The sequence below is a fragment of the Alnus glutinosa genome, chromosome 11, assembly GCF_958979055.1.
Source record: "Alnus glutinosa chromosome 11, dhAlnGlut1.1, whole genome shotgun sequence".
Taxonomy (NCBI): Eukaryota; Viridiplantae; Streptophyta; class Magnoliopsida; order Fagales; family Betulaceae; genus Alnus; species Alnus glutinosa.
In genome coordinates this window covers 1,185,329-1,210,069 of record NC_084896.1, presented here as the reverse complement: position 1 = coordinate 1,210,069, position 24,741 = coordinate 1,185,329, and the positions used below count along the sequence as shown (strand labels likewise).

The window sequence follows — 24,741 nt, the reverse complement described above, 5'->3', positions numbered from 1 at the left end:
TCGGCCATGGGAGGGAAGTTTGAGCTTCCCTCTCCCTTTTTTTGTTGTACTAACCGCCTCTTTTAAGGTACCTCTTCCCTTTCCAACACCGAGCTCACCGGTGGTCCCATTTTTTTATCGTGTTTTGTGCGATTTTTGAGAGGGTTGTAAAGTCAAAATCTTTGGATCTAGATCTATACTTCCCTTTCCATTATTTCACACACACGGGCCTCACCATTGGGTTCGTCAGACTCCTCTGACTCTCCCGCTAGCTGGCATGTTCCCCACTGGCCCCGTAACATCGGTGCGTGGCGGCTACGCGCCTTTCCCCCACTTCGGTTTGCGACGGCCTTCGGCAGATCCAACAGTTTTCCTGTTGGCGACACCCCCTTCCCTCCCCTGACCGAATCTTTGTTGCTGGTTTTTATTATTATCTTTTTTTGCTGTTTTAGGTTAGTTCTCGCAGTTTGCCTGATGCATGTTCAAGGATTGCTGGATCGTATGGCTTTTTTATCTTAGATCTACATTCTTTTAGTTTTTAAGTGAGCTTCATTGTATAGAAAGGTTCTTTATTGTTGTCCCTGTAATCTTTGTATTTGCTTTGGTAGCTGCTCCTAAGTCAATTTTTTGCTTTGTGTTTAGGGAATCTTTTTAGGAAGCCTTTCTGATCGCTGTAACTTATCCATTTGGGATTTTATCTTCAAATGAAGATGGAGATTTTGTTCAAAAAAAACTATTGCAATGGGCCAATAGTTGATTTTAAAAATAATTATTAGAATTAAAAAAAAAATTATTAAAAAAAAATTCTCTTAAAGAATCAAACCTACTACTTCTCCAACTCGTTTCGTCCAACAAATCATTCCACGCTGAAATTATCACAATTAGAGGTGTTAGATGAGTCCGGCTTTTCATAAATTTGGTTCAACTCGACTCGCTTAAACTCGATTCGAAAAATAAATGAGCCGTTTATGAATACAATAATCCGCTCGTATATTAAATGAGACATACTTATATAAATTTGACTCAGCCCGGACAAAGCTCGTAAGCTCGACTTGTATAAGCTCAACTCAATTCGATTCGTTCAGCTCGAATCATTAGCTCGCTCTTGTGTGTGTGTATATATATAGTATTAATATTTATTAATATATATGTATAAAAATAAGATTCTATAATTATAGTGTATAAATATTAACATAATAAACATAATATATATAATACTACAAACGTTCCATTTAGAATATAAAATATAGATGAAAATTAAAATTGTATTGAATTTTGATATTTTTTTAAATAAAAATTATTATAAAACTCCAATCGAACTCGATTGGAGGCTCAACTAAGCTCTTAATAAGTCGATTTCAAACGACCTTTCAAAACTTGGCTCGAGATCGAGCCAACCTCGAGCCCCTAATTCACGTATTCAAGCCGAATCTGATAACCTCAAATACGAGCCGAATAGAGCCCTAATTTATTATTTGCACTCCGTTATCAGGCGGTTGGATCTCGGAAGGATTTTCATTTCCCACGTCATTTTGGAAAAATTCAGTGGTACTTCAGGAATTCAATTTTTGTTCTTGACGTGGCGCAATCCATTGGTGAGTACCTTTGTATTGCAAGTACATCATATAGCTTCGCCCGCACCAGATCCTCGCCATTTCAATCCCACCCTCGTTTAGCCTGTGCGTTGCACAGCATCGTCGTCTTAATTCGCATCCGAGCCCTCTTCAAAAACTTAGGCCAGTGCTCCCACAGAGAGAGAAAGAGAGAGAGAGAGTGTGTGTAGAGCCCTGGGTGGTCGTTCTAGATCTCGGAGATTCATCAAATTCAGCGATGGCTCAGCCACTAGTGAAGAAGGACGATGATCGTGACGACGAAGGTATTGCTTGCACCGCTTCAAATCCGTGTTCTTCGCCAATTGACAATCACTTTTTTTTATTTATTTGTTATCTTTACTTTCGAAAATAATTTCAATTTGAATTCTCAATTTTGTTTATTACACCTGTTAGATTAGTCGTTCAGGTTCCAGATCTGTTTACGCATTGCTATTTTGTTTCAATGATGAATGCGTTTGGTGTTAGTAGCAATCAAAAATTGAAACGCTTAGTGACTTGGTGTGTAATTTTCGTTGATCTGGTTTAGTCTTGGTTGATCTGATTGCTTTCATTTTGTTTACGATTCGGAGTTAGGTTGCTATTCTCCCCGCTCTTGAAATCACGATATAAATCGTGGAAATGTACAAATCTGATTATTTCGTTCACTTTGATACTGATGGTTTAGTAATTTAGATCTTGTAGCTTCACCTTCCATTTGGTGCGATTCAATCTTAACTGTGTGAGTTGTTGTAGGTTACAAGTTCAAATAGGAACAGTTGATCTTAATTTTGTATTGCATTGCTTTACAGCGGAGTACTCTCCATTTCTGGGGATCGAGAAGGGTGCCGTTCTACAGGAAGCTAGAGTTTTCAATGACCCTCAGCTAGATGCTAGGAGATGCTCTCAGGTTTTTGCTTCGCACAGATGGATTCTCTGTCCGCATTTTGTTTAATTACATCTTTGTTGCTGCTCAGGAAACGATTCTTAATGTGCTCTATGTCTTATCATTTTCAGGTTATTACAAAGCTTTTGTACCTACTGAATCAAGGGGAGACATTCACAAAGGTCATGTTACTTTCTTACCATTGTTTCTGCCTTCTGGATTTTATTCCCGTTGAAGAACCATGCTTCTTTGACGTGTTATTAACAATTCTTTTATTTTTATGATGATTTTTTTTGTGCGTTAAATATATATGTCAAACTTGCAGAATTATGTTACTGTGTGGTCAATCCTTTTCTGAAGATGTGTTTTTGGATAAAATTAATAGGTCGAAGCCACAGAAGTTTTCTTTGCTGTGACTAAACTTTTCCAATCAAGAGATATAGGGTTGAGGAGAATGGTTTATCTGATGATAAAGGAGCTCTCTCCTTCTGCAGACGAGGTTACTTTCCTTAGTTGGTTTATTTAATTTTGTTTTATATGCTTTTTTGATGCAGTAAAAATTTTATTTTGTTTTAGATGTCCCTCATTTGTTCAAAGATAGGAACTGAATGGGTTGTCTCTTTTCTATAAAAAGGTTATTATTGTGACAAGCTCCCTCATGAAGGACATGAATAGCAAGACTGACATGTATCGGGCAAATGCTATTCGTGTCCTTTGTCGGATAACGGATGGAACCCTTTTGACCCAAATTGAGCGTTACTTGAAACAAGCAATTGTTGACAAGAATCCAGTCGTTGCAAGTGCGGCCTTAGTTAGTGGGATTCATTTGCTCCAGGTATAATCCAATTTTTTGTAGCAGTAAGTTTTATATACATATTTTATTCATGAAAAAAAAGAAGAAGTTTTATATGCATATTTCTCTTGTCCTACATTGTCCTCTCAATTTTATTTTGGCCAGACAAACCCAGAGATTGTGAAGAGGTGGAGTAACGAGGTTCAGGAAGCTGTTCAATCAAGGGCAGCCCTTGTACAATTTCATGCGCTGGGTTTACTTCATCAGGTATGCTGGATTATTGCTTTGATTTATATTCTGTTTTTTTATTTTTTTTATTTTTTTTTAAAAAGATTGTGGAGTAGGTTGGTATATTTAAACCAAATGTATAGTGATCTGAACACATGGTTATCCAAGTAAATACTTGCTTTATTAGGTAAATGGTTGGTTGTAAGAGACGTCTATTTAAGGCTACCTATTTATTAGCATCTTTGCTCTTTTCTGTACATTTTTTCATCATAAACATTAGGATTGGATAGATAAATCACTTTACATTATGAATTTGTTAAGTGGTGCACGAGTGTAAAATGCTTTTTCACAGTTGTTTTTGGACTATATAGACATGGTGTTATTCATGATTATAATGTATGACCTTCAAGTTCCAACAGCCATCATTGATTAATATTTTAAATATTTCATTTAGAATTAAAAGGTTCTGATAACCATTTCAAACTTCCAGATAAGGCAGAACGATCGACTAGCTGTAAGCAAGTTGGTTACCAGCTTGACAAGGGGTACGGTGCGCTCTCCTTTGGCCCAATGCCTCCTGATTCGTTATACCAGTCAGGTGTGTAACTGCTCTATCATATTGTTCACTGGAGGAGTTACTTCTTTTTGTCATCTTTATCAAGTATTCTCTGTGCAGGTTATCCGTGAGTCAGCCACCAACACACAAACAGGAGACCGCCCTTTTTATGATTTTCTTGAGGGTTGTTTACGTCACAAGGCAGAAATGGTCATTTTTGAGGCTGCCAGAGCAATCACAGAGCTCAATGGTGTTTCAAGTAGAGAATTGACTCCAGCAATTACTGTTCTTCAGCTATTCTTAAGCTCATCCAAGCCAGTGTTGAGATTTGCTGCTGTCCGCACTTTGAACAAGGTTAACTGTTTCTCTGTGCTACTACAAGTTTTTCTTCAGCACTTTTCAAGTATTATGCTACTTCTCTACTTTATCTTTGTTTGGAAAAAAATAAAAATAATAAAAATAATTGACTTGCCGCTTTGGGAGGGGGTGGCGCTTCCTTGTGTTGTTTTTTGTCATAAATTATATAGTATACATAAAAGATGCTTGAAGTTCCATTCTGATATTAATCGACTTGAAGACATTGGATCATGTTATCTGAAAATCTCAATTCTATTCTTCCCATTTTTGTGAGGAAACATGCTAGTCTTGCTGATCCCATCATGTTTATTCATTTTTATGTTGTTAAACCTGATGGATTCCTTTCCAGATTCATTAAAATAATTTTGGAAATTGTGTAGGTGGCAATGACACATCCAATGGCTGTCACTAACTGCAACATTGATATGGAGAGTTTAATTTCTGATCAGAACAGAAGCATTGCCACACTTGCCATCACCACACTTTTGAAGACGGGAAATGAATCTAGTGTGGAGCGCCTGATGAAGCAGATAACAAATTTCATGTCCGATATTGCTGATGAGTTCAAAATTGTTGTAGTGGAAGCCATAAGATCGTTGTGTTTGAAGTTCCCATTGAAATACAGATCTCTGTGAGTGATTTGTTGCATTCTTTGTCACATTTTGGAGATATGGGTTTTGGTTTGATTAATCTCTTCTCTGGACATAATGTTCCGAGTACTTTTTCTCTAGTAACACAGATTTTTTTTTTTTTTTTAAATCTTTTTGAAGGATGAACTTCCTAAGCAATATTCTTAGAGAAGAAGGTGGATTTGAGTACAAAAAGGCAATTGTAGATTCAATTGTGATCCTCATAAGAGATATTCCTGATGCAAAAGAGAGCGGGTTGCTGCATCTGTGCGAGTTCATTGAAGATTGTGAATTCACCTATCTTTCCACACAGGTGGCATTGTACTCCATTATCATTTGCTGCACAATAAGCTCGAATTTTCATTTTTTTCATTAATTAAACATCATTTTACCCTTAATTTTATTAGATTCTCCACTTCCTGGGGATTGAAGGGCCAAAAACCTCAGATCCCAGCAAATATATACGGTACATTTACAATCGAGTGCATCTTGAGAATGCAACTGTTCGGGCCAGTGCTGTGAGCACATTGGCAAAGTTTGGTGCCATGGTTGATTCATTGAAGGTATTATTTACCTCCTTCTGCTCATAACATGTATTGGTGGGCTGTTACTAATGTATGTTTGAAATATTCATTTTGATCTCTATTTCAGCCTCGCATATTTGTTCTGTTGAGAAGATGTCTTTTCGACAGTGATGATGAGGTGAGTTATCCATTATATCTCAATTGTGAGGTTTTTGCTATATTGTGGTCATCTCGAACATATTATATATGAACGTATATAGGCGGTCTTTCTGCAGTGCTTTCTTGTTTTTCGCGTTTGGAAAATCGTTGTGTTGTTTTAATGTCAATGTATTCCTGTCCTTTTTTAACCTTTCCAAAAGGAAAAATGTTTCAGTCCTTTTTCGTTTTATATAATGTTTTTACCTTTTTAAAACTTCTGTATCTTTAAGACTATGTCAAGTGGCTGTGGATGCTGATTTTTCCACAGGTTCGTGATAGGGCAACACTTTATCTGAATACACTTGGAGGTGATGGCTCTGTTGTTGAAACTGACAAAGATGTGAAGGACTTCCTCTTTGGATCACTGGATCTCCCACTTGTCAATTTCGAGACAAGTTTGAAGAATTATGTATGTATTGACCAGTTGTTTTTTGCTTTTGTGTTTGAAAGGCAATCACCTAATGTGTTTAATTGGATACAGGAGCCTTCAGAAGAACCTTTTGACATTAACTCTGTACCGATGGAGATTAAGTCTCAGCCACTAGCAGAGAAGAAAGCCCCAGGTAAAAAGCCAACAGGGCTGGGTGCTCCACCAACTGCTCCGGCATCAACTGTTGATGCTTATGAAAAGTTGCTTTCTGCTATTCCTGAGTTTGCAGACTTTGGGAAGCTTTTTAAGGTACTATGACCAGATTTTTTTTTATCAATTCTTTATGATGCACAAGTTTCTGATTGGGATTTATATGTGTTTTTTTTTCCACCAGTCTTCAGCACCTGTGGAGCTGACTGAAGCAGAAACAGAATACTCAGTGAATGTTGTTAAACATGTTTTTGATGGGCATGTTGTGTTCCAGTACAACTGCACCAATACAATTCCAGAGCAATTACTGGAACAAGTAATGACTATCTTGTCGAAAGTAGAACTTCGTGTTACCAATCCTTCTTGGGAATTCCTTTATAATTCTTTCTGCTTCCTGCCAGGTCACTGTCATTGTGGATGCTTCAGAAGCAGAGGAATTCTCTCAAGTAGTAACAAAGCCTCTCAGAGCCCTCCCTTATGATACACCTGGGCAGATCTTTGTGGCATTTGAGAAGCCAGATGGAGTCCCAGCTGTGGGAAAATTTTCAAACATGTTGAGGTTCACCGTTAAAGAGGTACAAGTACTCCCATTATCCTCATGAAGATGCTCTAAAATGAAGTCTGATCATCGTATCGGGTTTAAATTTGTTTTTCATGTAGAATTTATAGACAGTATATTTTATTTAGGGGCTCCACGTGGTATTTTCATTCAGTCAAAAACATATAAAACAATCTCATCAATTTTTCTTTGAGAAGCTTTCATTTCTACTGGCTTATTAATACACTACTGCTTCTGCTTGTAAATTATCTGAAATTGTTTTCATTCATAGATTCTTCAAGTATCATCTACAGAAGGATAAAAACAGAAAATTCATAGCATGTTTGAAAGAAAGGATACGACAAGTACTTATCAGAAAAAAAAAAAAAAAAACAAAGGATACGAGAAGTTAATCTCGATCATCAACATATACTACTTGGTTTTGATATCTTGCATATTTGGCGATTCTCCCAGGTTGATACAACCACTGGTGAGGCAGAGGAGGATGGTGTTGAAGATGAATACCAGTTAGAGGAACTGGAGGTTGTAGCAGCTGATTACATGTTGAGAGTGGGGGTCTCAAATTTCAGAAATGCATGGGAAAACATGGGCGCAGATTGTGAGCGGGTAGATGAATATGGCCTTGGCCCAAGGGAGAGCTTGGCTGAAGCTGTAAATGCTGTGATAAACCTTCTTGGCATGCAGCCCTGTGAGGTATGTAAATCGTTAAGATTTTGTACTTGCATAATCATCTGCTTATGATGTAATTGTTTAGAAGTATGCAGATATTATCGTTGTTATGCAATTACTTGATAATATGAGCTTTTCTACAGTGCGCCAAAAATATTAGACTGACTAAAGGGCTCAAACGTCTGTTTTGTTGGAGCTTACTAGATGACCAATATGCCCTGCTAATGGACTGTGTGATCACTTCATATGTGAATGCTATTTAAAATAACATCTGGTTTGTTATACAACACATATGGAAGTTGATTTTTCTACACGTTAGGGTGCGTGTTCCACATCTACAGAATATATATATATATACTTATCAAAAAAAAAGATATGCAAAGAATAAAATTTAGTAGCCATCTAGCTTTACTTCAACTAGTGTGTCTTAAGTTTCTGTAGTAGTACTTTATGGGAATGCTGACCTTAGCCATGCTGGCCGGACCGGGATCCCCTACAATTGGGGATCCCTGTTATTACTCCTGCCCCTTCCTCTTTGGGCAGGGGATTGTAGGGATCTGTATCCATACTAGCCACATCATGATAAGCAGGGGCTTTAGTTCTACCTCTTCCCGTTTATTTTTCCCATGACGACTTTTTGGGTGTAAATCTTGTTAAGAAAAAAAAGTTGTATACTCAGCTTAAAGTTTGTTGACTTGCAATATCTCTCTAGAAGCTGATACAATTAACCTTCCATTTATTTCCGATGTTGTTCAGGGCTCAGAGGTAGTCGCAAGTAATTCGAGATCACACACTTGTCTATTATCTGGTGTATATATAGGCAATGTGAGGGTTCTTGTGCGCATAGCTTTTGGAATTGATGGTCCAAAGGAAGTTGCAATGAAACTGGCTGTCAGATCCGAGGACGAGACTGTCAGTGATGCCATTCACGAGATCGTGGCAAGCGGCTAGAATTGTGTTGAGGAATGCTTCACTCGACACGAATTCAAAATTTTCTTTCTTAAGAAATGAGATCATCAGAGGTGGATGGCTACAAACAGATATACTTGTAGAGTAGAATTGCAAAAGACGCATAGGTTTTGGATTTAAGCTTTCTGGGGTATTCATTTGCATTATTTTGAGCATTTTCCTGTTCATCTGTTTACATAATGTACTCGAGTATATCATGTCATGCTCATTGCATAATTTTATCCTCATGTATGTGATGTGAATTTTGAGACACTGTCTTCATTAATCTTGGCATGCAATACTAAATTGTTTGCCAAATATTGTAATCATTACTCTAAATACTGGGAAATTGATTGTCTTTTATCTTGCCACCTCTAGCAAGAAACTGATTGTCATTTAATGGCTAAAATTAGATTTTACAAATTTAATGGTGAAGATGTTGTCCTGTCAATTAAAAGTTTTAAATGATGTGGCATTATATAATTAGATGTTACAAAACAAAATTTTGATAATAAAATTGTTCATCTCTATTTCACTTAAAATGAAGAAAGATCGTGATCCAATCGGGATCTTCCTAACAATGTAGATCCAGGCTTGTATTGGTGGAAAACGCATTCACCTCTTGTTCTCCGTTACAAAATTAACCTAAACCACTCGTGCACTTGTAAATTGTTAACCAATGGCTTCATTCTCCACTCTTGTACATAGTGACTCGTATATCGTGAGATAGATGAGATACCATGGCGCTCTAATCTTGGAGGCATTGGGCATTTCAATTTTGACTGTATCGTTGTCAGTCAGGTTGGGTTAGTGTTAGTTGCTACATGATAACTCGCCAAATCTAGAATGTTCCTACAATTCGTGACGCTGTTTGTCCTCAATTTTATGAGGGGGTCTAGGGATTTGGATCAGGTGCAATTATGCAACATGTGCAGCTAATGAGATGGGGTTTTGATAGAGCTCACCCGTCCAAGTACCCACTACCTAAAAAGCCCGAAATGCAGGATTCACCTACTCAGACTGATAGGCCCTATTGAAGCTCTCTCATTAGCTGCTCATATTGTATAATTGCACCCGATCCCCATTAGGGATCTCATAAATGGGGATCTCATAAGTGGTCTCTCATGTACAGTTGCTGTTACCCAATGTAAACACGTATCTTGGTAAACAACAGTGGTTATATTATTACTCTGCTAGCCAAATTCCATTGCGTTTCTTGAGAGAGAGAGAGAGAGAATAAAGGATTGAATGTACAGGGTGAAAAATTGATCAGTGAAAAGTGGGGGAAAACAATAGGCAGCATGCGTATAGAAACAAACGGAAATATTTTTTCTTTTCTCCAATATTCGGACTGTCAGTATTCTAAATTACAACAACCAACATTACAGGATTATGGTTTCTCAAACCCTAGTAACATAGTAGAGATGCAAAACATTTTACCACGGGGATGCAATGCTATGAGAAGGCAATGAGAACCATGAGCCTGAGGAAAGAGAAACTGAAGAAGTTAGCCTTTTTCTCCTGGAATGGATCAGATTACCCTCCTATGCCCTCCAAAAGCCCATATCTACAGAGAACAAGGAAACAGAGCTCAGATTTCATTTGCTTGGAATCAAGAACATCTATTTCTTTTTGTTTTGAAAAATGGATAGAAGTAAATAACCATGCTTGTTAAGTTCTGTAAATAAAAACTATGCTTGTTAAATGTTAACTCAATGCAAGTACTCCCTAATGAAAGAACAAAAAAATCGTCAAAACCACCACCTTAAAGGGAATGATCGAATTATAACATGATAATCGTATATCGAGATAAGAGAATTAGTTGTATAGTGCTAAATCATGACTACCACTTAGGAAATGAGGTTATCTGACATACACAATGAATGCCAAGTCATTGATATTCAGTATTAGGATTCAATGCTAAGTCAAGCTGTGACTACATCTTATAGTATACCTAGGAAATTGACATTGTTCTGAAGAGAATTTGACCAAGTGCCAACATAAAACCAGGTACAATAGTAAGATTCAATTGCCACCTCCTAAGAAGAAAAAATTCTGTAACCATGGGAGGGAGTTTATGCTTTGAAAGCACAAGATTTAACAGTTTTTTTTTTTTTTTTTTGGTTTGAAACATTCATGGGAGTTACCAATAGATTCTCTTCAGATTCATGTACCACAGAGCTAGTGTACAGACGTGTATGGATTTTTCTTGACTTGTCCAAGCTCTCTACCATTGTCATTCTCCAAATTCCCTTCTCTAATTTTTATACTTGTTCTGAATTTCTTCATGGATGCAAAATTTAAGTACAGAAATCATAAAAAGATGTATTGACCCATCTGTTGCAATTGGAAATTTCAAGTATATATATAAAACTTTAGCAGACAGGAAACCACTTTTATTTTATTTGCAATTATGGCCCTTGAACTACATCTAGGAAGTCTATAGGTCCAATATGTAAAATAATTCCACTTTCCATCAAACAGTGTCATCCAAAGGGCGACACAATGTAGCATTGGAGTACAGACTACGAAGAGAAACTTCAAATCACATTGCCTCATTCTTTTTTTTTACACTTTTAATTTGCATCTATTTATGAAGTGCCAGGTAAACTGAGCCAAACAAATCAACAACAAATAGGAAACAAGTCATTAAACTCTCATGCATATAATAGGGCCTAAATGACAAAAAAACATAGCCAGGTCTAGATGCAGACTAACCTTTAGGTTTGTATCCCAACTTCCTGTACATAAGGCACTTCCATCAGCTGACAAACCCAAACAGGTAATCCGGCCCTCATGTGAGTTTTGGAGAGATCCCAAGTTCAAAACCATCTACCACAAAACAAGTGAGGGGTTAGATCCAAGTCAATAATTACCATGCCCTACAGATCCACTTAATTTCACACTCTCACAAACACATGCAAATCTATTGGGGTTTTTTTTTTTGGCGGGGGGAGATATAATATGAATGCCTGGTCCAGAAGATCTAGTTGCGACTTAAGCACCACTACAAGAATCTAAATTTTTTTTCCCTTCCCTTAATGCAAAGACAACAAATTTACAGAATTGGACACTTACATTCTTAGCAGTTCTGAACACATCAAAAACAGCCAGAGGAGTCATGACGAGCACACTAATGTACAAAGTACCACCTTTTAAGCAAAAAAGAAGTACAACATACCTTTGCCAATAATGTGTCCCACACATAGCAATTGCCATTTGAGTATCCAGCAAAGAGAAGTCTTCCTGATATGGAGAATGAAATGGAGGTCACATGTGGGACATCAGTATCACCATGCTGTTGATTGTATACTTGGAGTTGGTGCCCAGTTCTGATATCAAATAACCTGCAACTTCCATCATCTGACCCAGTTCCAAATCTATTGCCATCTGGAAAGAACTTCACAGAATTAACATCTCCCTCGTGACCATGAAATGTCCGCACTGCTCGACTTGCAACACGAGTGTCCCACAAACGGGCAGTACCATCACAGGAACCAGAGACAAACATTCTTGAATTTGATCCGTTGATCGAGACACTGAGAAAGCAATACAATACAAAGTTAAAAGAAAGCGTTGAACAGGAAAATATTTGCGTAGGCAAATACAACCTAGCACTCACACTCATGATGGATTGAACCCACCCTCCACCTTTTGTGTATAGATGGAGGAGATTCCTTTTGGACCAAAGACCATCGGCAAGCCTTGAACAAAAATGTTTGAGTCAAGTTCACTAAACTCAAACATCACTCGAACAAGATACAAATATGGATGCAGTGTGGTAGTTTCATGAACAAAAGAGAAAAGGAAAATTCTCCAGGGTAATTAGCGTTCTGGAGGTCATAGGATTCATCATATAATTAACTGCATGAGTATCCACTAATAATTCATTTTGTATGAAAGCATTTAAAGAGTGATTAGGATTTGAATTTTTTGTTCAAATGGCTTGAACTGAAAAGTACTTATACATATATTTGAACATTACCAATATGTGGATTTGAAACAATCAGGTGTAACATGATATTTCAAATTCATGAAGCAAATTCAGTCATCTATAGAAAGACAAAGAGAAAAGCCCAATCAATCCTGTTTAATTCCAGCACTTTCACCCGACTCTGCCTCTGTCATTTTGGAGGCGGAGGCAGGGCAGAAACTGCTTCTGACGTCGGAAGAGTTGGAAGTTTTCTGACTCTTCCACTTCCGACTCTTCCGATTCTGGAAGAAGTGGAAGGTGGAAGGGCTGTTTCTGACTCGAACGGAATCGGTGCACAGCCATATATGGGGGTAATCCCAAAATATTGTGAGCTACCCATAACCAGCCTATAAATGCTATATCAAAGAATTCGACATGTGAATCTCTTACATGAAAAAGTTTATTCTTGAGTTCAATTTACAAAATAATTAGCTTATGCAGATGCATCGAATTTCAAAGCATTTACCAAAAAAAAAAATTAGATAATACTATCTTCTCCTAGAACAGGATGAGATTATACACAGAATTAGCTTCACCACAGTGTGAAAATGACCTATACCTTAGTACATCGGCAGTGTGTCCAGACTGAAATTCACCTCCGAAAACAGAAGTCCTGAGGCCTGTAGTAATATCCCACAAAACACATGTTTGATCACCAGAACTGGTGATTAGGTGAGTGTCCTCATCTGGAACATATTGACAGGAGGAAACATAACCCTTATGCCCTCCAAGCATTCTTGAAACTGGTAAATTTCCGTCCTTGTCTGTTGGGGAATTCAGGTTAAAGATAGAGCAGACGCTATCAAGACCACCACAGGCAACAGACTGACCATTCGGTGAGAAAGCACAAGTCATGACCCATGCACAAGGCAGCTTTATGGCATGAGTTTTCTGGCTTGTTAAAGCATTCCAAACTATCAACCGACCATCTTGAGAAGCACTAACAATTCGATTCCTTTCATTACTCCAATCCAATGAATACACCTGCAAAATTCTTAACGATTATAACTTCTATTTAATCCCATCTTCTTGAAGTGGCATCACAATGATAGCAATCTAATAGGTGAAACATGTATTTCTTAGCTTAACACTCACTCAGAAAGGCCAAAAATAACACAACTGGAAATTAGGTACTAGTTTCTAGCAATAAACATTGTAAGCAAAAGTTAAAAACTAAACAAGCTGTCAGAAACTACCAGCCAATATCAGAACATTAACTTATCAGAAAAAGAAAAGGAATAATTAAACTCAGGATTAGGATTTTCTAAATTTTCCAAGATAAGTCCACGGTAAGTTTTTAAAATCTTTCACTTAAACGGTTTACATTTCTCCACCTTAAATTGTATGATCCTGATCATTAAGAACCCCATTGTAGAGTTACCCTAATAATCAATGCCTTTCCTTAACATATTATTCAGGGTTTCCTGATAGTGACTCACAACTTCCATAACTTCTTACCCAATTCCCTAACTTGAAAATCCCAAAATACAAACACAAATCAAAACTTCCTCCGGTAATACAATCACATTTTTCTACTAAAACAGTCGCGCAACAGACAGAAAGCCTACCAAAACAATCAGAAAAGAAAATACATTCACAATTAAACACAAACAGAGCATATATTCATATGCATATCAAGTACCTTGCCTGTATGACCCTGCAGTGTTCTACAGCAGACCAGATCCGTGGGTCCGAAGCTCACCGGTGTCCGGCCCTGCGACCTCGCGTACCCCGCCACTGCAATATTCGCCACCACACAACCAAACAGATCTGAGCAACGCCCAAGACCAAAACACACAAAACATAAACGCATCGAAAACACAAAACCCTAAAAATTCCACACCGTCCGTGTCCAGCAGCGATAGCCTCTTCTGCCTGAGTCGCTCCCTGAGCGCGCTCACCGTCTCCATGGCCGCCGCGTGGCGCTCCTTGAGCTCGGCTACGGACATTATTCCCTTCAGAAAAATCCTCGACTAACTAGAATCGGCCATTTCAGATTCCACTATTTGACCCCTAGCGTTGGTTCGGGGTAGTGCGATTGGTACGACGCAGAAAGCGAGCGCTCAGAGCGTTGAAGGGGTTTGTGAAGGCTCTCTTGCGCTGACAGCAGGAGGAGGAGCTGACTGAGTTAACGCCGCCGGGCCCACCTGGGTTCCACGTCTCCCACGATGTACACTTGTTGGGTCCCAATCGGCATTAGGTGGTATTTGACGATGGCAGGCCTTATTGTAGTGTTCTTTACCGTCTTTCTCCTTCATAAAATAATTATTTGATTGTAGAGGTTGTGAGGTACCGTTAGTTTATAGACTTTGTTTGGTAATTATCCTTCAAAGTATAAATAAAATTTTGAAATGTATTAACAAATAATTGAAAATATAAATTCTTTTGGAAAAAGCTTTTCAAGCTATTTATAATAAATATTTTGACAAAACTAGTACTTTAACTTTTACTATATATATTAATTTGCTATTTAAAATTTCTGTTTTTGGCCATGTTGTCACCCTCAACAAAGAAGCGCGTTGGCTGTGTAGCCATCATATCAAGCTAAGAGTGATTGTGTAACCATCCTAGCCAAATAAGAGAAATATTTATTTCACAACTTTTGCATAACTCTAACTACTTTTTTTTTATGATCAACCATTGAATTTGTTTTCCTACATGTAGGTCCTAAATATTTCATGGTTGATTTTTTTTTTTTTTTTTAAAAAAAAAAGTTGTTAAAGTTGTGAAAAAGTTGTGTAAGAGTTGTGCAAAAAAATTACTCGCCAAATAAAGGTGATTGCATGGCCACTTGTTACAGACCTTCCATGGCTGACCTACAAACTATGATCAGGGAATAGAAGAAAGGTGACGTGGAAGGGTGCATGTGTCAATGGTAGAACAATTCTAGAATGATTTCATAAGTTGTTATTTTATGGTTATTTACTTTTCTGCCCTAGGTTGGTATCAATTGCTGTTAAGTCGTTTATAGGAGAGAGAGAATATGGTTGTAATCGGTTATAAGATTCCAACTAAGTAGTCTATATAATAACAGTGAAGGATAGGGAGAGAGCGAACTTGAGAAATTATCTGTAATCCATTGGAAAGCTCTGAACCTCTCGAAGAGCTATTAAGTAATATTCAACATTTTTAGTCTTTTCCAATTTCTATTTCCAAACCCCAAAAAATCCCTTACATTTGGTATTAGAGCCTCCGCTCCTTACCCTCGCTTCCATTCCTTCCTCTGCTTTCACTTGTTTTCGCCATGGCCAACGGTACTCGGTTATCAATCCTATCTGAATCTCTGAAAGAATGCCAATATGCTCTTACCCAGCAACAGGCTAATACCACTGCTTTCCAGCAACAACAGCAGACCCATAACACCGCCTTTCACAACCAGTTACATGACGTTACTGAGATGCTCTGCACCCTCATTGCTAGCCAAAACAAATCGCCTTCTGAGCATCCGCCCCTTGCAGAACCACCGCCTTTTCACCTGCCCTTTGTGCCGGGTCATGATCATCATTTCCCTGGCCGAGACGGCCATGATGATCGTGCCCATGACCGCGACAAGCATCGCGACGGTTGGAATCTCCGTGATGAACGTCAGCTCCATGATGATGATGAGTTTCCAGATGCTCACCATGATGATAGGCTTCTACAACCCCGGCCCTTGCGGCTGGATTTTCCACGTTTTGATGGTGACAATCCGGCTAGTTGGACGTATATTGTCAACCAATTCTTTGAATACTATCAAACCCCATTATACCAGCGCATTCGCATGGCTTCCTTCCACATGGAAGGTGAAGCACTCATTTGGTTCCATGATGCTGATGAGTTCGGCCAATTTCCAACTTGGGACACCTTTGTCCAGGCTCTGTTGACATGTTTTGGTCCAGTGTATGATGACCCAATGGAGGCCTTGATGCGTTTGCGCCAGTCATCTTAGATGGCAAAGTATACCTCCCAATTTGAGGCCCTCTCGAATTGATTGCGCGGTATTTCTGGAAAAAAAATAAATAAATAAAAATCGACTCAATTGTTTCTTCAGTGGCTTGAAAGATGATATCCACCTGCCTGTACGTATGCTCTATCCGGCCAACTTGGTTGATGCGTTTGGTCTGGCTAAGTTGCAGGAAGAATACCTCCACAGTTTCCAACGCCTACTCCACTCTTCTAGTTCGTCTTTTTCTATAGGGCGCCAACAGTCGTGGAGTCACATATCAGCCCCTTCGGGTCAGTCTCTACTGCCATCTCCAAGCTCGGTCACACCCCCTGCCAAACCCACTCCTAGGTTTCCTGTACAACGCATCTCTCTTTGGCAAATGAAGGAACGCCGTGAAAAAGGCCTATGCTATTATTGCGATGATAAGTGGCAACCGGGCCACAAATGTAAATCTCTACGACTCTATCTACTCTCAGGAATGGAGCCTCCTCCGAACGATTCTACTGACGAAGTTTATTTTGATTCCACTAATTCAGCGGATCTTGTTCCTAAATTCGAAGTAGTGGAATGCAAGGAACTCGAGATTTCCTTGAATGCAATCTCTAGCTCCTCGAGGTCTAAGTCGATGCGGCTGCTGGGCAATCTTCTTTCTACCCATCTCAGTATCCTTATTGATTCAGGAAGTACCCATAACTTCTTGTATCCTACTATGCTGACTAAGGTTTCCCTCCGGGTCACCTCTACCCCTTCGTTACGAGTGAAGATTGCCAATGGTGATTCTCTTAACAGTTTTGGTTCGGTCGATGTTGTAACTCTCCATATATAGGGACATTCTTTCAGCACCGATTTCTACCTCATTTCCCTGGTGTATGCGATGTGGTGCTTGGGGTTGAGTGGCTCCGCACTTTGGGCCCAATCCTTTGTGATTTTTCCCTCATGACAATGAGGTTTACTCTTCGAGATACACCTACACTCCTAACTGGCTTACCTCCGGCTAGTTTTTCTTTGGAGGATGGTACTCATTTTCTCAAAGCCTCACCCTCATCTAATAAAGGCTTTCTATTGAAACTCATTTCAGCTACACCAACTGCCTAGCCTGGGCCACATCCGACCCCTATCCAAGCTCTGCTGCACTCCTTTCAGGACATCTTTGCTAACCCAACTGGCTTACCACCTTCCCGAGCCCATGACCATCATATACTTCTCAAGTCTTCACAGCCCATCAACGACCGCTCTAATCGATATCTATACTTCCAAAAAAACGGAAATTGAAAAACTCATCTGTGAGATGCTTCACTCAAGAGTGATTCACCCAGGCCATAGTCCCTTTTTGGCTCTTGTTTTGTTGGTGCATAAGGCAGACGGTAGCTAGCGTCTCTGTGTAGACTACCGCGCCCTTAATCATGAGACCGTCAACGATAAATTTATGATCCCGGTCATTGACGAGCTATTAGATGAATTCCATGGGGCTGCCATTTTTTCGAAATTGGATCTTCGCTCGGGTTATCACCAGATCCGGATGCAAACTTCGGATATTCCCTAAACGACTTTCCGCACTCACGAGAGACACTACGAATTCCTCGTCATGCCGTCCGGTCTCACCAACGCCTCATCCACTTTTCAAGCCCTAATGAACGATGTTTTCAGACCATTCATTCGTCGCTTCATTTTGGTCTTTTTCGACGACATCCTCATTTACAGTCAAACCTTGGAGGATCATGTGCTCCACCTACGGCAAGTGCAGGAGGTTCTGGTGCAGTACCAACTTTTTGCAAAACTTTCAAAGTGCCATTTTGCAGTAGCTAGAATTGAGTATTTGGACCATCTAATTTCAACCCATGTAGTCCAGGTTGATCCATCTCAATTGGAGGCAATGACCGATTGGCCCCAACCTCAATCTCCTAAATCCTTGTATGGGTTTTTGGGCCTCACAGGCTATTACCGGAAGTTCATCCGGCATTACGGGTTGATTGCCGCACCTCTCACTGGCCTCTTGAAGAAACATGCTTTATGTTGGACACTAGAGGCTATTATAACCTTTCTTACTCTTAAACAAGCAGTCACCACTCCCCTGGTGCTTCGTCTTCCAGATTTTACAAAGCCCTTCGTCATCGAATGCGATGCGAGTGGCTCAGGTTTAGGCGTTTTCTTGATGCAGGAGGCTCGCCCCATTGCCTTCCTCAGTAAAGCCTTGAAGGGCCGTGCTCTTCTTCTTTCCACTTACGAAAAAGAGTTACCCGCCCTTGTTATCGCTGTTCAGAAATGGCGCCTATATTCTTCATTGTGTGGACGAACCATAAGGCGCTCAAATTTCTCCTTGTTCAACAAGTGGGCACGGTCGCACAACAACGTTGGTTATCCAAGTTGTTGGGCTACAACTTCGTCATTGAATTTAAAAAGGGAAAGGATAATTCTGTGGCAAATGCATTATCACGACAGTCAAATGGCCTCACCAAGGAAGAGCTTTCCATTGCTCTCATTTTGTTCCCTACTTCGACTAGGATTTCAGATTTAAAGGAGTCCTATTTGTCCGATCAGCATACCACCGAGTTATTGACTGCTTTGCAGCGTGGGGATTCAGTGCTGAAAGGCTACTCTCTCCAACAGGGCCTCATTCTCTGTAAAAGCCGTCTGTGGGTTGTTAAGGATTCACCTTTCCAGCAACAGTTACTGTCACGCCCCCGATTTTGGATAAAAGGGGATACGTGAACTTGAGAAAAATAAAATCATCCACAAATTCGATTCTTTTTATTTTATTATTAAAGAGAATAACACAATAATCACAAGATGTAGATTAATACTCATAATTTCACATATATAATAAGTCTTAGTAACTTTTCAGCTAATACAAATAGTCAGGGATCACAAAATAAAACACTGTTCATATACAAAAAATAATCCGGTCTTCGTACTATTTCTTGGAGGGAAACTTCTACTACCTCCAAACTGGTCCGGACTAGCAGTGTCATTAACTATACATAAACAAAAAAATAAATCCCTGACTAAACATTATGATCACGGGCTATCAAAACAAACATAAACCCACTGATTGGCATCAATGGGCCAGAACTGTGGATCATCATAGGTAGCGACCCCTATGGGTACGCCCGCTATGAGGATGATGATATGAAGCGCCATTTGAAAAGAATTGTAAGGGTAAAGGGGGTGAGTTCAACAACTCAGTAAGTAACACAACAAAACATAAGATACAATATAAAATTAATTTACAAATTTAAAATTTCACATAAAAAAAAAAAAATCAGTAACAATAAGAAATGTGCATTCATAATCATCGTTCATAATGTGTAAGTTTTGTCTACCACTGGTCCAATTTCGCATTTTTACCATGAGCGGCGCACGTTGGGCTCGTCCATAGGACCGATCCCGAAGGACCCATGGCTCATCCTGTCGTCACAGGGGAGAGCTGCCGGGTTAGGAAGCTCCCTAGGTGTGAACCCTCCGGCCGATAACCCCACACTTTTGGTGTGGTTGCCCCGCTACCCATCATCATCATCATTATAAGATCCGGATCACAGCATTATGGTACCGTGTGACAAAACTTTGTGTGGTGCACATAAAACAAGTATTCAATCATAATTTCATCATCCTCTTCATTCATATAGTGCACATATAACATATAATCACCAGCTTCATTCATTCATGTAATTACAAATAACATATTCATTATTTCATACTTGAGATAATAGAACAAATAATGTTAAAGTGAAAGTCTTTCGAAAATTCCCGACATTCTTCCTTGGAAAAGATTTTATTTAAAAATTTGCCGGGGTTTTTAAGGTTGTGTTTCCTTACCTTGTTGGTCCTGAGTGAGGTTTTGGATACTTCTACTAGTTAGGATCACAAAAAAATAGATTTCAAGGATATATATATACATATATATATATACATATGTATATATATATATATACATATGTATATATATACATATGTATATATACATATGTATATATACATATGTATATATACATATGTATATATATACATATGTATATATACATATGTATATATACATATGTATATATACATATGTATATATATATATGTATATATATATATATATATATATATATATATATATATACATATATATATATATATATATATATATATATTAAAAATAATTAAATTGGGTGCATATGACACTAAAGATTTAAAATAAAGACATGTTTCTGCAATGTAATTTTTAAAATTTCTATAATCACATGGGTCATCACTTATTCAAGTAGGGGTAAATAAAAATTCTAGCAACTACAATATTTCAACAGAAACTCATGTGATTTTACAAGGAAATTTCCTAGTCTCCATTATTGCCTCTTTGAATGACCTGAATCTTTCCAGGATGTTCCAGTTTTCATAGTGCAATACATCCATGAAAATTGTGCATATAAATCTAGCTTAGATTCTGGTAACCAAAGGATTAGTTCATGTTCCTAATTTAGACAGCACAGGGATAACAATTTCAGTGTTTATATCCCAAGTCAGTAGCCAAATAACAACTCAATATTCATATAAAAGAGATTCAACCTATCTGATATACCAAATAAGAGATTTAGTGTAGAGTCTCAATATTTTAGCAAAAATCCATATTACAAATCATATATTAAATTATATAATCCATACTCATATGGCCACAACAAGAAATCAGCCCAAAAATCACAGCATTCCTTTAGCATTCAGCAACACTTTTTCTAAATAATTCAACCCAATTCAAAGTGTACCTGTTTAGTTAATCAGAAGAAATACAAGAATGCCCAAGATAAAAACACCGACTGGCTATCACCAAACAGCCCCCAAAATCACTCCAAACTGACTAGATAATTCATCATATCAAAACATCCCAACAACACAATCAAAACTACAACATCCCAAAACAAAACTTAGAAATTCTCAATCCCAATCGGTTCCTCTACCTAAAAACAACCCAACAATTCTCAAAAGATTTTTACACCTATTCAGTTTTCTACAAGGAAATCCTCCAGAAAAATAACCCCCAAAATCAAATCTCAAGAGAACTCTTACCCGAAAGTCTACCCTGTGATTTCTCTTACACCCCTACAGTTTTCTTCAGAAAAAAGTTCAGAATTTTTAATTTTCTTTTCTCTTTTCTATCGAAGAATCCTTCTTAAAGCCATAATTTTCATAACAAATCAACCCAAACTGAAACAAGATCAAGACTCAAAGATTTCTCAAAGACCCATTCAACCCATAATCTGAAAATCAAAAGCCCAGAAATTTACACTCACAGGGAACCAGAAATCGCCGGAAAAACGCCCTCCGGTGGCGTCGCCGGCGCGGGGCCGCGGTCTGCCGGCCCGGCGGTATAGTCCGCCCAGTCCGGTGGCTAGCCCACCGGCTGGGTCTTCTCCCTTCCCCACATCCCCCTTTCGGCTGGTCTCCCCCTTTCCCTACTCTGTTTCTCAAATCCTCCCCTCACCCCAACTCTCTCTCAGAAACAAGAAAAGAACAAGAAGAGAGAAGAAAGAAGCAGGGGAAGAAAAAGAAATACTAAGGGGGGGCGTCCAACCAAAGAAAAAGAAAGGAAGAAAAATAAATTTCCAGTAACATAGTACTCAAAAGCCAAATAATCGCAACCCATTATCAAAAATCAAAGCTTCAAACTCAGCACAGATCATTCGATTTAAAAGCAGAGAGTTCTCAGAACTAAAATACTCTGAACCACCATAATTTAATCACAAAAGCTTTACAAAAAAAAAAAAAAAACAAAGAGGAATGAATAACTGCTGTTAAGTTTTGAAAATGGCTAAGGACTGAATTTCTGCCGATGCCTTGATGCATGGCGAGGAGAGTGATTAAATAGGAGAAGAATGGAGCTATCGTGGCTTAAAGGGGCATTGCATGGGCTCAACGTGTATTTCGTTGAACTGAAATGTGGCGAGAGGGTCAGATTGCATTAGCAAGGTGTCACTGGTTTCTGCTTTAAAAATTGGAAAGGTGGCAAGGCTTCTTCTGCAACTTGTGAGTGGTCTGTGAGAGAGAGCTGTGGGTTTTTTTTTTTTTTTTTTTTTTTTTATGGCCTTAACCAAATTGGGTTAAAAAAAAAATAAAGAAAATAAATAAATAAATAAACAAAGACCATTATAAATTATGGGCTACACTAATAAGAGTAAAAGAGAACCCATAGAATAATTTTGTATAATAAATTGAATGAGACAAAATTTCCTTCTTCTTTTATGAATATATATATATTTATTTATTTTTAGGTCCAAAAATATTATATATATAAAAAAAAAAAAAAATTTGGGGCGTTATAGTTACTGACCTTCATCCACTCCAACCCCACCTCCGGTCATTCGGGATATCATAAGACTATCCAGCGCGTTAAGACTAATTTTCCTGGAAAGGTATGCGCCATGATATTAAGAAATTCGTGTGTGAGTGCACTGTTTGCTAAGAAAATAAACATGAGTCCGTGCTACCGGCTGGGTTGCTCCAACCATTACCCACACCCTCTCGGGTCTGGTCGGATATAGCCAGGAATTTTATTGAAGGCCTTCCGTTGTCTCGTGGATTCTCGGTTATTTTAGTCGTCGTCGATTGTTTCTCGAAGTATAGGCATTTCCTACCCTTGGCTCACCCTTATACGACCTCTACAGTGGCTTAGGTGTTCTTAACCAACATCTTTAAACTGTACGGCATGCCCACGACGATCGTGTCCGATCGGGATCCGACATTCATGAGCACCTTTTGGCTTGAACCTTTTCATCTTCAAGGCATTTCCTTAGCCTTCAGTTCAACTTACCATCCTCTCAGATGGCCAAACGAAGACTCTCAACAAATGTCTTGAAACTTATCTTAGATGCTATGCTGGGGAAAACCTAAAGAGTGGAGTATTTGGCTTCCTTTGGCTGAGTGGTGGTATAATACTTCCCACCACTCTACCACAGGGTTCACACCTTTTGAAGTCATTTACGGCTATGCCCCGCCAACCCTGTTATCATATGTTCCAGGCACGTCAGCTAACCAGGTCGTTAACTCCTTGTTACGGGATCGCACCTCACTAACTTTCTTGCTCAAGGATCATCTTCATTTGGCTCAAAATCGTATGAAGCTTCAAGCTGATAAGTGTCGTTCGGAACGACAGTTTGAGGTGGGCGATTGGGTTTACTTACGTTTGCAATCGTATCGCCAGAAGACCCTTGCTCTGTGCCACAATTAAAACTTTCTCTATGGTTTTTCGGTCCTTTCCAGATTCTCAGCCGGGTGGGACTGGTGGCTTATAAGCTTGCTCTTCCACCAGAAGCACGTCTTTTCCCTGTTTTTCATGTCTCATGTTTGAAGAAAAAGTTAGAGAAGTTTGTTTCTCCACTTTCATCCTTGCTGCCGGTTGACGCACACAGTGAAATCAGGCCAGAACCCAAACTGATTGTTGACCGCCGTTTGATCAAGTGCAATGGGTGTGCCGCCACTGAGGTCCTCATTCGTTGGAGGGGCGCGTCACCAGAAGATGACTCTTGGGAGCTTTTATGGAAGTTGCATGACCAATTCCCGCACCTTGTGGGCAAGGTTCTTTGATGGGGGTGCCCTTGTTACGGACCTTCCATGGTTGACCTACAGATTATGATCAAGGAATAAAAGAAGGGTGACGTGGAAGGGCGCATGTGTGCATGGCAGAGAATTCTAGAAGGATTCCATAAGTTATTATTTTATGGTTATTTACTTTTCTGCCCTAGTTTGGTATCAATTGCTGTTAAGTCGTTTATAGGAGAGAGAGAGAGAGAGAGAGAGAGAGAGAGAGCAGACTTGAGAAATTATCTGTAATCCATTGGAGAGCTCTGAGCCTCTCGAAGAACTCTTAAGTAATATTCAACATTTTTAGTCTTTTCCCATTTTTATTTCCAAACCCCATAAAATCCCTTACACCACCTTTGTATTGATTTAGGATGGCCGTGCACTTGTGCAAGTAGATCAAGTTGTGATTTTAAAAGTCGCATCATTTTTAGAGAGATACAAACAAAATACAAGATTAATTTTTAAAATTACTCAAGAAAATATGATATTAAAAGCAAGAAAATTACGTAAGATCTTATTGAGAGAAAGAATGGTATACAAAACTTTTTTTTTTAAAAAAAAAAAAAAGAAAAGAAAAAGAGAGTGAGAGAGAGGATAAAAGTATGATATATTTTGTAAACTTTAATTCAAAATTTTGACCTAAACGTGGCAAGATTAAGGGGAAACTATTTTCTCGAAGTCCTCTTCTGTCCTAATGAAAACCCAAATTTGTCAACATCGTGTGAAGAACACGAAGAAGTCAACACCTTTCAAACTAACTTTGGAAAAGGACCAATTCTTGCAATTTCTGCAATGCC

General features: G+C 38.7%; 3 protein-coding genes across 3 annotated transcripts; 2 read left to right on the top strand and 1 right to left on the bottom strand.

The window, feature by feature from the left end:
• Positions 1 to 1,613: 1,613 nt before the first annotated feature.
• On the top strand, positions 1,614 to 8,768 carry LOC133881625 (coatomer subunit gamma). The gene is made up of 18 exons (XM_062320591.1): positions 1,614 to 1,855; positions 2,381 to 2,478; positions 2,586 to 2,636; positions 2,840 to 2,953; positions 3,089 to 3,289; positions 3,413 to 3,514; positions 3,966 to 4,073; positions 4,152 to 4,385; positions 4,769 to 5,019; positions 5,159 to 5,330; positions 5,425 to 5,580; positions 5,669 to 5,719; positions 6,008 to 6,148; positions 6,221 to 6,418; positions 6,504 to 6,635; positions 6,721 to 6,894; positions 7,332 to 7,571; positions 8,304 to 8,768. Exons 1-18 carry the CDS (start codon positions 1,810 to 1,812, stop codon positions 8,496 to 8,498), a joined length of 2,664 nt encoding a protein of 887 aa, XP_062176575.1. The 5' UTR covers positions 1,614 to 1,809; the 3' UTR covers positions 8,499 to 8,768.
• A 1,035-nt stretch (positions 8,769 to 9,803) lies between these two features.
• On the bottom strand, positions 9,804 to 14,649 carry LOC133882066 (guanine nucleotide-binding protein subunit beta). Its single transcript, XM_062321170.1, has 6 exons — positions 14,312 to 14,649; positions 14,111 to 14,205; positions 13,028 to 13,452; positions 11,677 to 12,034; positions 11,214 to 11,327; positions 9,804 to 10,062 (listed from the first exon to the last, which is right to left on the bottom strand). Exons 1-6 carry the CDS (start codon positions 14,415 to 14,417, stop codon positions 10,027 to 10,029), a joined length of 1,134 nt encoding a protein of 377 aa, XP_062177154.1. The 5' UTR covers positions 14,418 to 14,649; the 3' UTR covers positions 9,804 to 10,026.
• A 7,590-nt stretch (positions 14,650 to 22,239) lies between these two features.
• LOC133881979 (uncharacterized) lies at positions 22,240 to 23,947 on the top strand. The gene is made up of 2 exons (XM_062321060.1): positions 22,240 to 22,314; positions 23,624 to 23,947. Exons 1-2 carry the CDS (start codon positions 22,240 to 22,242, stop codon positions 23,945 to 23,947), a joined length of 399 nt encoding a protein of 132 aa, XP_062177044.1.
• Positions 23,948 to 24,741: the final 794 nt, after the last annotated feature.

Coding starts and splice junctions, on each gene's coding strand:
- LOC133881625 (XM_062320591.1), top strand. CDS start 1,810: ATGGCTCAGCCACTAGTGAAGAAGGACGATGATCGTGACGACGAAG. Junction 6,419..6,503: donor ACTTTGGGAAGCTTTTTAAG/GTACTATGACCA, acceptor TTTTTCCACCAG/TCTTCAGCACCTGTGGAGCT. Junction 6,636..6,720: donor CAGAGCAATTACTGGAACAA/GTAATGACTATC, acceptor GCTTCCTGCCAG/GTCACTGTCATTGTGGATGC.
- LOC133882066 (XM_062321170.1), bottom strand. CDS start 14,417: ATGTCCGTAGCCGAGCTCAAGGAGCGCCACGCGGCGGCCATGGAGACG. Junction 14,206..14,311: donor ATCGCTGCTGGACACGGACG/GTGTGGAATTTT, acceptor CGAATATTGCAG/TGGCGGGGTACGCGAGGTCG. Junction 12,035..13,027: donor CACACTGCCGATGTACTAAG/GTATAGGTCATT, acceptor TTGCTTTCTCAG/TGTCTCGATCAACGGATCAA.
- LOC133881979 (XM_062321060.1), top strand. CDS start 22,240: ATGGAGCTATCGTGGCTTAAAGGGGCATTGCATGGGCTCAACGTGTAT. Junction 22,315..23,623: donor AACTGAAATGTGGCGAGAGG/GTCAGATTGCAT, acceptor GGTCCTTTCCAG/ATTCTCAGCCGGGTGGGACT.